The sequence below is a fragment of the Chinchilla lanigera genome, unplaced genomic scaffold, assembly GCF_000276665.1.
Source record: "Chinchilla lanigera isolate Chin_1 unplaced genomic scaffold, ChiLan1.0 scaffold00051, whole genome shotgun sequence".
NCBI lineage: Eukaryota > Metazoa > Chordata > Mammalia > Rodentia > Chinchillidae > Chinchilla > Chinchilla lanigera.
In genome coordinates this window covers 13,086,499-13,098,563 of record NW_004955452.1, presented here as the reverse complement: position 1 = coordinate 13,098,563, position 12,065 = coordinate 13,086,499, and the positions used below count along the sequence as shown (strand labels likewise).

Genomic DNA, 12,065 nt, shown 5'->3' with positions numbered 1-12,065 from the left:
ACGACCTTGCGCTTGCCAGGCAGGCGCTTTTGCCACTGAGCTAAATCCCCAGCCCCTTTACTTTTATTTTGTGTTTAAGAATATATTCTCTGTGCTCTAATAATTTGAAAATTCTCCAGTGATTTAAAGTTCTGCTTTATTTCATGTTGAGGTTTTTGATTGATAAAGAATGTATTTTTGCATATAGAGATTGGATACAGTTTATCTTAGTGGCTATTTGCAAATCAGGAAGAATTGTTTTCATTATTTGGATCACACTATAGAGTTGTTGTTTTATTGTTATTGTTATTATCTTCCAATGCTAGGGATCAAACCCAGGGCCTCCCACTTGCTAGGCAAAGGCCTTATTACTGAACTTTACCCTCAGCCTCCTGAATGTTTTTAAACATCTGTAAATGGAAGTAATACTGAATAGGAATTAGGAATTAAAGTGTGTACTTTCCAAAGCATGCCTTTTTTGGAACAGTTCTTTCAGAATTGTATTTCTCAATACATCATCTTTCATATGATAATAATTATAGCCAATAATAACATACTAGTTGGGCATGGTGGCACATGCCTGTAATCTCAGCACTTGGGAGGCTGAGGTAGGAGGATCATTGTGAGTTTGAAACCAGCCTGGGCTACAAAGTGAGCTCAAGGTCAACCTGAACTGCATAGTGAGACCCTGTCTCAAAAAGACAAAAAAAAAAAAAAAAAAAAAAAAAAACATACTAAAAACTCTCTTTTGTTCTTGAATTTTGTTTTTAACCAGGAAAGTACACGGTCAGATGCCACGAAACTTCTGTCTTCTCAATCTTCTCAGCTTTCCAGTCTTTTAAAGAACAAAGGTATATTATGCAGACCTGTCACACAGACCAAGGCCATCTCTTGCAAACCACATACACAACATAAGGAGTGTCAGACAGGTACGTATTTTTGTGCTTTCCCTGTCAAAAGTTCTGCTTGTTTTTGTTTCTTTCTACTTGGCTTTTTTTTTTTTTTTTTTTTGAGACAGGGTCTTGCTATTTAGTGCGGGCTGGCTTTGAACTTGCTTATGTAGCCAAAGTTGCCCTCAACCTCATGGCATCCTCTTGCCTCAGCCTCCCAAGTGTTGGGATTACAGGAGTGTGCCCCCATGCCCAGCTGCTTTGATTTTTTAAAGAATGTATTTGGCAGTTTCTTGAATGTGAGAACATTCACTGATTTCTAGATCATGTACTTTGAATCCATATGTACACAAAGCATTATGTGCAGAGTAGACAAATGTTTCTTACATGTGTACATTGTTTTCTAAATGTACAAACTTTTAATTACTAAGATAAAGATTTGGTTAAAAGCATTATTGATTTAACCTTAGTTTTTTTTTAAACACTGAATTCAGTAGTTACTAAAAGTACAGTTCCTAAGCTACTTTGTCACTGTATATTGCATTGAAAACAGTCCATGTTAATAGAAATTTAAATATGCATTGGGATATTTGTGTGTGTGTGTGTGTGTGTGTGTGTGTGTGTGTGTGTGTCTATTGTCCTGGGGATAGAACCTAGGGACTCTGTACCACTGGGTTGTCCAGGATGGCCTTGAATTTGTGGTCCCCCTGCCTCAGCCTCCCAAGTAGCTGGAATTATAGACATGAGCCACCACACCCAGTTACATTGATATTCTTAATAGACATAGATTCTAGTATATATAATATTATTAATGCTATAAGATTGGATGTTTAGGTTCTTTTGTCAATAGCCCCCCCCCCCCAGTCCTGATCAAACGCAGGCTCTCATACATACTAGACAAGTGCTTTGCCACTAAGCTACAACTCCAGTCCCTAGATTTTTAATACTTTCTTTTTTTTTGGTGCTGGGAATCAAACTCAGGACCTTGTGCTTGCCAGGCAAGTGCTTGTGCCGCTGGGCTATATCCCTGGCCTTAGATTTTTAATATTTGTAAGTAATTTCAAGTTAAATTGTATTAACGGATCCTTGTTTACTTATCTATATCTTTAGGATAAAATCTAAGCAGTGGGATTACTGATTGAAAAGTTATCATAGTTTTTGGTGTTTTTTTTGGTCTTTTTGAGACAAACTCTCACTATGTAGTTCAGGTGGGCCTTGAACTTGCAGTGATTCTCTTGCCTCAGCCTCCCAAGTGCTGGGATTACAGGCATGTGCCACTATGCCTAGCTATCATAGATTAAGGCTTTTGAAATGTGCTGCTAAATTGCCCTCCTGAAAAGTTATGATCAGTTTATGTTTCAGCCATCAGTGTTACAGAGGATTCATTGCTTTATACTCACTGACAATCATTTTTAAAGTCAATAATTACCCTCATATTTCCCCCCACTTTAATTTTGAAAAATTTCACAATTCAGACAGGTTGAAAGTACAGTATAACAAATATCAGTACATCTTTTAATTGGATTCACTAAACGTTAACTTTTTCTAAAGTTCGTTTTGTGTTTTGTTTTCTCTGAATTCTTTGAAAGTAAAGAGAGTTGGGCCTGTAACCCCAGCCTGTAATCTCAGCACTTGGGACACTGAGGCAGGAGACTCTGTGCAAGTTTACGGAAAGCCTGGGCCACAAAGTGAGTTCAAGGCCAGCCTGAACTGCATAGCAAGACCCTGTCTCAAAAAGACAAAAAAAAAAAAAGAAAAAAAAATTTACTCTTAATTTGATGTATTCTTTGGACTTCAGAGCTAATTGCAGAAATCTTTTGGAGCTTGGGAGTACTTATACCTATTCCATAGCCTCCAGTTTTACTATAGTCAGTGACCAAGCTTTGGGCAAAGGAGAAATTCAGTTTTTACTGGCATCATGGAGGATTATGGTTTGTTTTCAGTCAGTGTGTTCTTTTGATAAATACAAATAGTAGCCAAATATACGTTTTAAATGTGTGGGGAAAAACATAAAGAACGTTGCATATTTGTTCTTAGACCTAACAGTGATCCAAATATTTCCTTCAGATTTGCCTGTGCTTAATGAGAAAAGTGATGCAGACCATGATTCTCCACCTGCAAAAAAAAAGAGAATAGGTTTTTTCCAGACTTACGATCCGGAATATTTAAAAGTTGGTTTTATTATCTGTCCTGGATCAAAAGAGAGTTTACCAAGACCACAGTGTGTCATTTGTGGAGAGATCTTACCCAGCGAAAACATGAAGCCGGCAAATCTTTCTCATCATTTGAAGACAAAACACTCAGAATTAGAAGACAAGCCAGTAGATTTTTTTGAACAGAAATCTCTTGAAATGGAACGTCAAAACAGTTCTTTAAAAAAGTGTTTACTAGTTGAAAAGTCACTTGTGAAAGCTTCTTATTTAATTGCTTTCCAAATCGCTGCCAGCAAGAAGCCATTCTCCATTGCAGAAGAACTAATTAAACCATATTTAGTAGAAATGTGTTCAGAGGTTTTGGGTTCAAGTGCTGGAGACAAAATGAAAACCATTCCTCTTTCTCATAATACAATTGGATACAGGATTGATGAACTGTCTGCAGACATTGAAGATCAGCTGATTCAAAAGGTCAGAGAGTCCAAGTGGTTTGCCCTTCAGATAGATGAGTCATCAGAAATCTCAGCTGTGACCCTTCTCTTGTGCTATATTCGTTTCATTGATTATGATTGTAGTGATATAAAAGAAGAATTACTGTTTTGCATTGAAATGCCTTCTCAAATCAGTGGTTTTGAAATATTCGAGCTAATAAATAAATATATTGATAGTAAATCTCTGAACTGGAAATACTGTGTTGGCCTCTGTACCGATGGGGCTGCAAGTGTGACTAACAGATGTTCTGGCTTAAAGGCAAAAATTCAAGAAGTTGCTTTGAATTCAGTGGCATTTACACATTGTTTTATTCATCGTGAACATTTAGCAGCTAAAAAGTTGTCTCCATGCTTACATGAAATTCTTTTGCAGTCAGCACAAATTTTAAGTTTTGTAAAGAGCAATTTGTTGAATTCCCGAATGCTAACAATTTTGTGTGAAGAGATGGGATCTGAGCATGTGAATTTACCTCTTCATGCTGAAGTACGTTGGATATCAAGAGGAAGAATTTTAACAAGATTATTTGAATTGCGACATGAAATGGAAATATTTTTAAATCAAAAGCATTCAGATTTGGCTAAGTATTTTCATGATCCGGAGTGGGTTGCAAAGCTGGCCTATTTAGCAGATATATTTTCACTTATAAATGAATTAAATTCAAGTCTCCAAGGAACCATGACTACTTTCTTCAGTTTATATAATAAAATTGATGTATTTAAGAGAAAGTTAAAACTGTGGTTGAAGCGCACACAAGAGAATGATTATGACATGTTCCCTTCATTTTCCGAATTCGCAAACTCATCAGATGTGAATGTGAGAAACATCAGAAGCATTATTTTTGAGCACCTGAAAGGACTTTCTCAAATGTTCCATGACTGTTACCCACCAGAGGATGACTTGCGTTCAGGAAATCTGTGGGTAATTAACCCTTTTATAAATCACCAAAATAATAATCTCACTGACTTTGAAGAAGAGAAACTAACACAGTTATCTTCAGATTTAGGATTTCAGTCAGTATTTAAATCAATGTCTATAACTCAGTTTTGGATAAATGCAAAGATACGTTACCCAGAACTCCATGAAAAGGCAATGAAAGTCTTACTGCCTTTTTCAACTGTCTATTTATGTGATGCTACCTTTTCAGCTTTGACAGAGTCAAAACAAAGAAACTACTTGGTTTCTTGCCCGGCCTTAAGACTTGCAGTCACATCATTAATTCCAAGGATAGAAAAACTAGTAAAGGAGAAAGAATAGCAATGTGCATATTGCTGATAGCATCAAAACCTATAATTTTGTGTTAAAGTTTGTATAAATATCCTAAAGTATAATTTCCTAATGTGGGTTTGTGTTTGTGGATTTGTGATTAAATAAGTGCTTTAATAAATTCTCCCTTTTTGTGAAGAGATTTAATTGTTACACATTTGTACATAATTATGTTTATTTTTTAACAATCTAAGGTAGAGAATTTAGTTCTTACATGGGCTTACAAACTTGGATTAGTGACCAAGATTGCAGCTAATAAAAGGCCCAGTTGATAATGTAATGGAAAACCTGGATGTTGAAACAGTTTGGATTTAGAAGGATAAGAAATGCAGTCTTCATCCAGACAGCCACCTGCCCGCCCTAGGTTGTAGAAAACAGAGATCTAAGTAGGTTGGCTAACTGGAACTGGAAGCAGCATGTGAGTTTGAGGCCCTTATTTGGGGCTTGTCTGACCCACTAGACCAGGGCTTGGCAAACTTTTTTCACAAAGCCAGGCATGGTGGTGCACACCTGTAATTCTGGCACTCACTGAGAGTTCAAGGGCAGTCTGAACTGCATAGTGATACCTTGTTTCAAAAAACCAAAACCAAACCAACCAAAAAAACTTCTTTTCATAAAGGGCTAGGTAGTAAATATTCTAGGCATTGTAGCTATCCTGTCACAAGCACCATGAGTTCTTTGACTCAAAAGATGAAAGGCAAACACAGCCAGTGAGAATTAGTAAAGGGAAAGTTTATTAGAATCACATGGATGCAGTATTGGGCTGCTCTATAGAACAGCAAAGAAAGAAAGGATAGTGAAAGAGGCTATTCCAGAGAAGTCCTATGGTTGGGGTTCATTGAAATTATCTATCTATCTATTTATATCCCTCCCCCCATGATGGAACCCAAAGCCTTTGAACTGAACTTCCTGTCAGCCTTTTAAAAATGTTTTAGACAGCGTGTTGCCCAGGTTAGGCTCAAATTTGCAGCCTGCCTCCTAGAGTGCTGGGATTATAGGCATGTGCCACCATGCTTACTTAGCTAGATTACTTTTAAAATGTTAGCATGTGCAAGGAGTGTAAAAATCACAGTTGTATATGCACGAACATGAAGCAGTCACAGAATCTACATATGATTTTGTACTCAACCCTGTTTTATGCTTAGCAGCCTGTAGTGACCCCCCCCCCAATGGGTATCTCAGCATTTAAATGAGGGTCTCAGTTACCTTCCTTCTCTGGCAAAGTCAACTCCCACTCAGTGCCCGTCCTATTTTTTTCTTAAAAAGAATGGAATGGGTATGGTGACACAGGTTTAAGACCTGTTTTTACTTCAAACAATGGAGTGAGGTGAGGTTAGTGTAAGGGTTGTTCACCTTCAAAAGAATGTTTTTCCCCTTGGCTGCCAGCTGTCCCTAGCCAACTTTTTTCTCCTGCCTTAGTTCTGCGGCCACTCTGCAGTTGCAATGCAGAATAGCCAGACATTCACAAATGAGTGCGGCTGTTGGAATAAAACTTTAAATCTGTGAACACTAAGATATGAGTGTCATGTAATTTTCGTGTGTCATGAAAGACGCTTGAAAAATTTTCATCATTAAAAAATGTAAACATCTTGAGGGGAGGGGGAGAATTAAAAAAGACAGCTGGCCAAATTTAGCCCATAGTTCGCTCATCTAGCCTTAGATGTCCAGGCCTTGTTAGGTGAACGCCTTTTTTCCCGTGGCTCCTGGTATCTGAATTATATTTTCTTTTGTCTTTTTTGGCTGGCCTTGAGCTCACTTTGTAGCCCAGACTGGTCTCAAACTCACAATGATCCACCTGCCTCAGCCTCCCAACTGCTGGGATTACAGGTGTGGGCTACCACACACAGCTGAATTTTGAAACAACTTTCACATTTCAATTTCAGACTAGAAATTAGAAGGAAAATATATTTCTGGCCAAGAGGGAAAAGGACCTTTTTATAATTACTGGTTATTCATTTAGCTAGAGATTAGCTTAATAATTTCCAACTAGCTTTCCTAGCCCGTACTGAGGAGCAATCATGGCCTGTTACCAGCTCAGGACAATTGATAGGGGGTCTGCCTTCCTCTTGGGGTTGGGTGACAGCTCAGACCCTGTAGGTAGTGTGGCCCAGGCGGGACTGAGGCCGGGCCCTTAGAGCCACATGCAGACACCCGCGCTTGCTTCCTCTCGGTATTGCCTGGGAGACGGAGACCTCCCTAACTGCGTGGCCGGTACCAGTTGGCAGAGGGTGGGCCTCAGGGCACCCATCCGCGCGATGACGCGCCCCGCCCACACGCTTTCGCCCCGCGCCCCTCCCGGGGGCGAGGCCGAGCGGCTGCGGCGCGGCCCGGGGGAGGAACTGCGCCGGGAGCGGGGCGGGTTCTCGGCGCGGCGGCGGGCCGCGGCCATGGCGTTCGTGCTCACGCTGCGCGTCCTGCTGGGCGGCTTTTTCGCGCTCACCGGGGCGGCCAAGCTCTGCCAGCTCTCGGCTCCGGAGTCCGAGCAGATGGTGAGCGGGGCGTCGGGGCCGGGACGGGGGCGGCGTGTGCTCGGCCTGGCCGCCCCGCCGAGTCCCCGCGGGCCGCCTGCCTCCCGGACCTTCCTAGGGAGTTCCTCGAGTTCTCGAGATTGTCCGAAGGCGGGAGGGGACGGGACTTGTCTTCTGGCTGAGCCCTCGGGGCCCCAGGCAAATTTAGATTGCAAAGAACCGCTCGGGTTCCCTGGGGGGAGGAATATGCGGTGGGAAAGTGGCCGCGGGTGCTCCCCACCTGTTTGCTTCAGAGTGCTTGGAGGTTGTGAGACGGGATTTGAGTAATCTTCCTTGTGCGGGATAGGAAGCCCGCCCCGAGGGTGAAGGGTAATCTGCTAAAGATTGTGCAGCTGGTCAGGAAGCAGGACCCAAACTAGACGCTCCTAACTCAGAATTCAGGGTCCTTCCCCCACGAGGCCAGAAGTAGAAGCCTCCTTCCTATTTGGCTCCAAACTGGGGCAAGGTTTCGTGCCCTGGCCACCAATGCCCCCAGTCCCTCAAAGAAGCCAGACTTGCTTGTTGTTCTTATGGGGAGCTGAACTTTAACATACTGTATAACACTGATCCAAGTCCTACACACTGAGCTCCGTTCCCGATATTTACTCACATTTTTAGGGCCTCACTAAGTTGCCAAGGCTGGGCTCACACTTACCATGCTCAGATTACAGGCTGTGCCACTATGGACAGCTAAGAAGGGGAAGTAGCCAGGCCTGGGACAGGAGACAGGAAGGCGACAGAGGTCTCCCTTTCCTAGGCCTGGCCGTTCCCTCTTCTCTGGCTTAGGGTGGTGGGTTATTGGGAGCAGTTCATGGCTAGAGCCAGAAGCCTTCATTTCTTCCAGGGTTGAGTAGGAGAGGTAAATCTAAGGTGACAAGCAGTAGCCCTGAGGGTCAGAGTGTGTTTGTCATTTGACCCAGGGCAAAATGAGTCATTTAACAGCCAGATAAGTCACTTTGAGCCCCTTCACCCACTTTTTGTATCCACCATAGTGAGATGTAAGCTGCCACACTGGAGATTGAAGATAAAATCTGTTTAATGAGTTCTACCCGTTTTCACATATTCCCTGCAGAGCAGCCTGAAGAGAAACCAGGCTCAGAGGAAGGATCTGTGATATTCCTAGGGCCTTGGCATTCGATGGGAAGGCCCAGGCCTCATTCCCTCTAACTGGGATTTGGCTCTGAGTTATCATCTATTGAAAGGTCGGATGAGGAAGTTAGGCAGTCTGGATACCACCACCCAGCCCTTCTCAGTGGAGCATAGGTTTGTTCCCTGATGGCAGTGCTCACCCCTATGAGGGATCCTCTCCTCTCTCAGGCCTGGGCCTGATGTAGAATAGCAGTTGCTTTTCTGGGGGAGTTGAGGGGACAGGTGTACAGTGCCCCTGTGGGGCCTCTGGGCAATGCATCCTTGGCCAGTGTGGCTGACAGGTATTCCCTGCCACCCCTAGAAAGCCCTGTTCCTGCAGTTTGCTGAAGTGTTTCCCTTGAAGGTGTTCGGCTACCAGCCTGATCCCATGAACTACCAAACAACTGTGGGCTGGCTGGAGCTGCTGGCTGGGTTGCTGCTGGTTGTGGGCCCACCGATGCTACAAGAGATCAGTAACTTGTTCTTGACCCTGCTCATGATGGGTAAGGGGGCCAGCTGGCCTGGGGAAATGGGTCTTCTGGGAGACAGTGATAGATTTAGCTGTTTCACCTTGCTGCTGTCACCTCTTTTCTGGGAACAGGAGTGCTTCCTGCTGTGCTTCCAATTCCACTCTTCAGACTAGGACAGGTGCTTTTGCCACTTAACATACTGTAACACTGACCCCCCGTCAAATATGCTTTCTCTCTCATCACTTGGATGTATTGTAACCTCACAGCCCTTACTCCTTCTTCCACATGCCCACTCCTGCAGTGAGGGGCTGCAGCAGCAGCTGCAACTTGACTTATGTGCCTTGTAGGTGGGGGTAGAGAACAGACAAGCGGGACCCCTGGAACAAGAAGGCAGAGAACTTCCCTAGAGAGGCCCCCTCCTAAGGCTCTGTCCACAAGAGCTGTGAATGTGCAAAGACAGCTGACACTTCAGTGACCAGACATCTTCAGGCTCTTCTACGTCTCCTGCCCAGTGTCACCATTATTGACACTACTGTCACCCTGCCCCCAAGCATTCTTTCTATTTCTTGAGCTTTCTTCGTTTTCAGATCTTTGCCACACTTCCATCACCAATCCTTGGGCCTCCTTCCCTCTAGTAGATGTAGAATTAAGACAGGAAGAATTTTCTCTCAAATCCCCATCCTACCACCTTAGTCCCCAGTTTGGCTGGATCATTTCTCTTTCTTGCCCTCTGATAGGGCCTGTTTGTTCAAGAGGCTTCTGATTCTTGGTCCTGCTTTCTCTGTGAGGTCAGAGATAAGTATAGCTGGTTTGGGATGCGGTAGGTAGTTCCGTGTATAACCAGAGGCTTGGGCTGGAGTGGGTCGGCCTAGGCTGGAACTCCGGAGTCTCTGGATCTCCTCGGTGATCCTGGGGAGACTCAGGGGCCTCACTTTCCATTCCAGGAGCTATCTTCACTTTGGCATCTCTGAAAGAGTCCCTGAGCACCTGCATTCCAGCCATCATCTGCCTGGGGCTTCTGAGGCTGCTGGATATTTGCCAGGCCTTAGGCCAAACTAAAAAGGTGGACAGATATCGTAGGAAGAAGACTCCAAGTATGTTGAAGAAACCCTGGGAGCAGAGAGTCTCTTCGTGCCGGCTGTAACAGCAGGAATATGCTGGAACATACAGAGCCTACCACCTTATTCCAATTTGTGCCTGGTTGGCCAGTGTTGAAAGAACCATCTGGTCTACCTGGCCCTGATTTCTGTCTGTAACTATGCTGCTCTGTTTTGGGGTACATATTACACATTATTACCCTCATATCATGTGAAAATAGAAAATAAGTAAAAAAAATCTGAACCATCCAAAATTCAAGTGTCCCAAAATAATCACTTTTCATGCCTTGGTGTTACTCTTAACCTTTCCTATGCTTTTGTACAGATACATATTTTTAAATGAAAATGAGACAGTATATTCTACTTTATTATCTACTTTTTAAGCCACTGTGTTTTACCTCATTAATGTTAATGGCTATATAGTGTTCCATTATATATATTGTATTTGTCTCCTATAAAGGACATTTGGGTTGTCAATTTTCTGTAATTGTAAACCTCACAACAAATCACTTTGCATACTTACCATATTTGCATTCCCTAGAAATGAAGATGCTGGTTCAAAAGGCATGCACATTTTTAAGGTTATTAATACATATTCAAAAATTTGAAGGCAGTGTTTATTTATTTTGTCTTTTTTTGTGACAGGGTCTCGCTATGCAGTTCAGGCTGGCCTTGAGCTTACTTTGTAGCCCAGGCTGGTCTTGAACTCACAATGATCGTCCTGCCTCAGCCTCCAGAGAGCTGGGATTACAGGTGCATGCCACCACACCCGCCTTGAAGGCAGTGTTTAAATATCTGCTTCTGCCTATGCCCTTCTGAGCCATATGAGGGATTTCTTCCCATTTTTTATCTCTCATAGTTTAAATTTACTGAACTAACAAAGATGGACATTGAGTCATTTTACAGGACCTGAAATCACCAGCCTGTGATGAGGTGTGGCACTCAGTCCAGTGCTCCTTGACTTCTACTTGGATGTGAATGGTACATGGATCTGTGGAATGCTGAATGCCACAGTAGTGCCCAAGGCCTGGGAGGCATTGCAGAGGCCTTTGGAGATCAGAAGGGTATGTGTAGCAGTTCTCAGAGGAAAGCAGGCAACAGGTTAGCGCACTGTCTTAGTTACTTTTCTCTTGAGGCTGAGACCAAATACCCAGCACCCAAAGTTAAAGGGGGGAAGGTTTATTTAGCTCACAGTTTGTGGAGGTTTCAGTCCATAACTGACTAGCTCCGAGGTAGGGAGGCTTGGCCGAGGGGCAAGAGTTCATGTGGCAGAAGACAGCAAAAGCAACAACTAGATGAAGGGAGAGATTCACACCTTGAATCCCAGCATTAGACCGTGAATCAATCACAAATTAGATTCAGCTGCCTCCAAAAAGCCAGCCACCCATGACTGCAGAGGCTTGGCGGGGGGGACATCTAGACATAAACCATAACAGGCACCTACTGCCACGTCACCAACCATCTTACCTTGGTCTAGTGGGGTCCTTTGGGGAAGCAGTATGCCTCCCACAGGGGAAAGGAATGAAGGAAAAGAGTTCATTCATTTCTGCAAGTCTTTAGCCACCAGCCTATAAATCCTTCAGGGTGGGAATAGGAGCTTTGGGGAGTCCCTAGAAGTAAAAGACATCTGTGTGTATTATTCCACTTCATATTCATTATATAGAAAAATGCTGATTCCTGGCGTGTCCCTGACAGTGAACCTCAAGCAAGTTGACACTTGTAGTTGGCTCTTTCCTAGTGTCTGAAGCACAGTGATGCAATGAATCTACCTATAGGAAGAATGGATCAATAGTATGTAAATGCACATGGCATAGTCAAAACCATGAGGAGATTTTTCTCTCACGTAACAAGTTCCGAGATAGCTTAGTTTCAGTTTCAGTTTGCTAATTGAGCTGATTAATAAAAACATTAAGGACCAACGTTTTGGCTTTCTGTTCTGCTGCTTTCAGTTCATTGGCTACTGCTTTTAGAGTTGCAAAATAGCTGCAGCAGCTCCAGACAGGATATTTGCACAGAACATCCAAAGATGAAAAGACAGAGAGGACAGTTGTCCTAGAAGACCCTAGATTTTCCTTCATATCTCACT

The 12,065-nt window shown here is 43.2% G+C and overlaps 2 protein-coding genes across 7 annotated transcripts in view; both read left to right on the top strand.

Moving 5' to 3' along the window:
• The window catches only part of Zmym6 (zinc finger, MYM-type 6), a 36,789-nt gene extending 31,870 nt beyond the window's left edge, over positions 1-4,919 (top strand). For all 5 annotated transcript variants that reach the window (XM_005395131.2, XM_013519678.1, XM_013519679.1 and 2 more), the window contains 2 exons: positions 755-908; positions 2,937-4,919. In XM_005395131.2, the coding sequence (XP_005395188.1) occupies positions 755-908; positions 2,937-4,768 (1,986 nt within the window). In that variant the 3' untranslated portion in view covers positions 4,769-4,919. The remainder of the gene's footprint in view (positions 1-754; positions 909-2,936) is intronic.
• A 2,177-nt stretch (positions 4,920-7,096) lies between these two features.
• Zmym6nb (ZMYM6 neighbor) lies at positions 7,097-10,588 on the top strand. 2 transcript variants are annotated; one of them, XM_005395130.2, is made up of 3 exons: positions 7,097-7,266; positions 8,777-8,915; positions 9,827-10,588. In XM_005395130.2, exons 1-3 carry the CDS (start codon positions 7,165-7,167, stop codon positions 10,024-10,026), a joined length of 441 nt encoding a protein of 146 aa, XP_005395187.2. In that variant the 5' UTR covers positions 7,097-7,164; the 3' UTR covers positions 10,027-10,588. The 2 variants fall into 2 exon arrangements, with proteins under 2 accessions (XP_005395187.2, XP_005395186.2); XM_005395129.2 differs by having other exon boundaries at positions 7,100-7,266; positions 8,735-8,915.
• The last annotated feature ends 1,477 nt before the right edge of the window (positions 10,589-12,065 follow it).

Excerpts from the sequence above, each read along its gene's own strand:
- Zmym6nb (XM_005395129.2), top strand. The coding sequence starts at position 7,165 with ATGGCGTTCGTGCTCACGCTGCGCGTCCTGCTGGGCGGCTTTTTCGCG. Across the intron at positions 7,267-8,734 it reads CTCCGGAGTCCGAGCAGATG|AAAGCCCTGTTCCTGCAGTT; the intron begins GTGAGCGGGGCG and ends TGCCACCCCTAG. Across the intron at positions 8,916-9,826 it reads CTTGACCCTGCTCATGATGG|GAGCTATCTTCACTTTGGCA; the intron begins GTAAGGGGGCCA and ends TTTCCATTCCAG.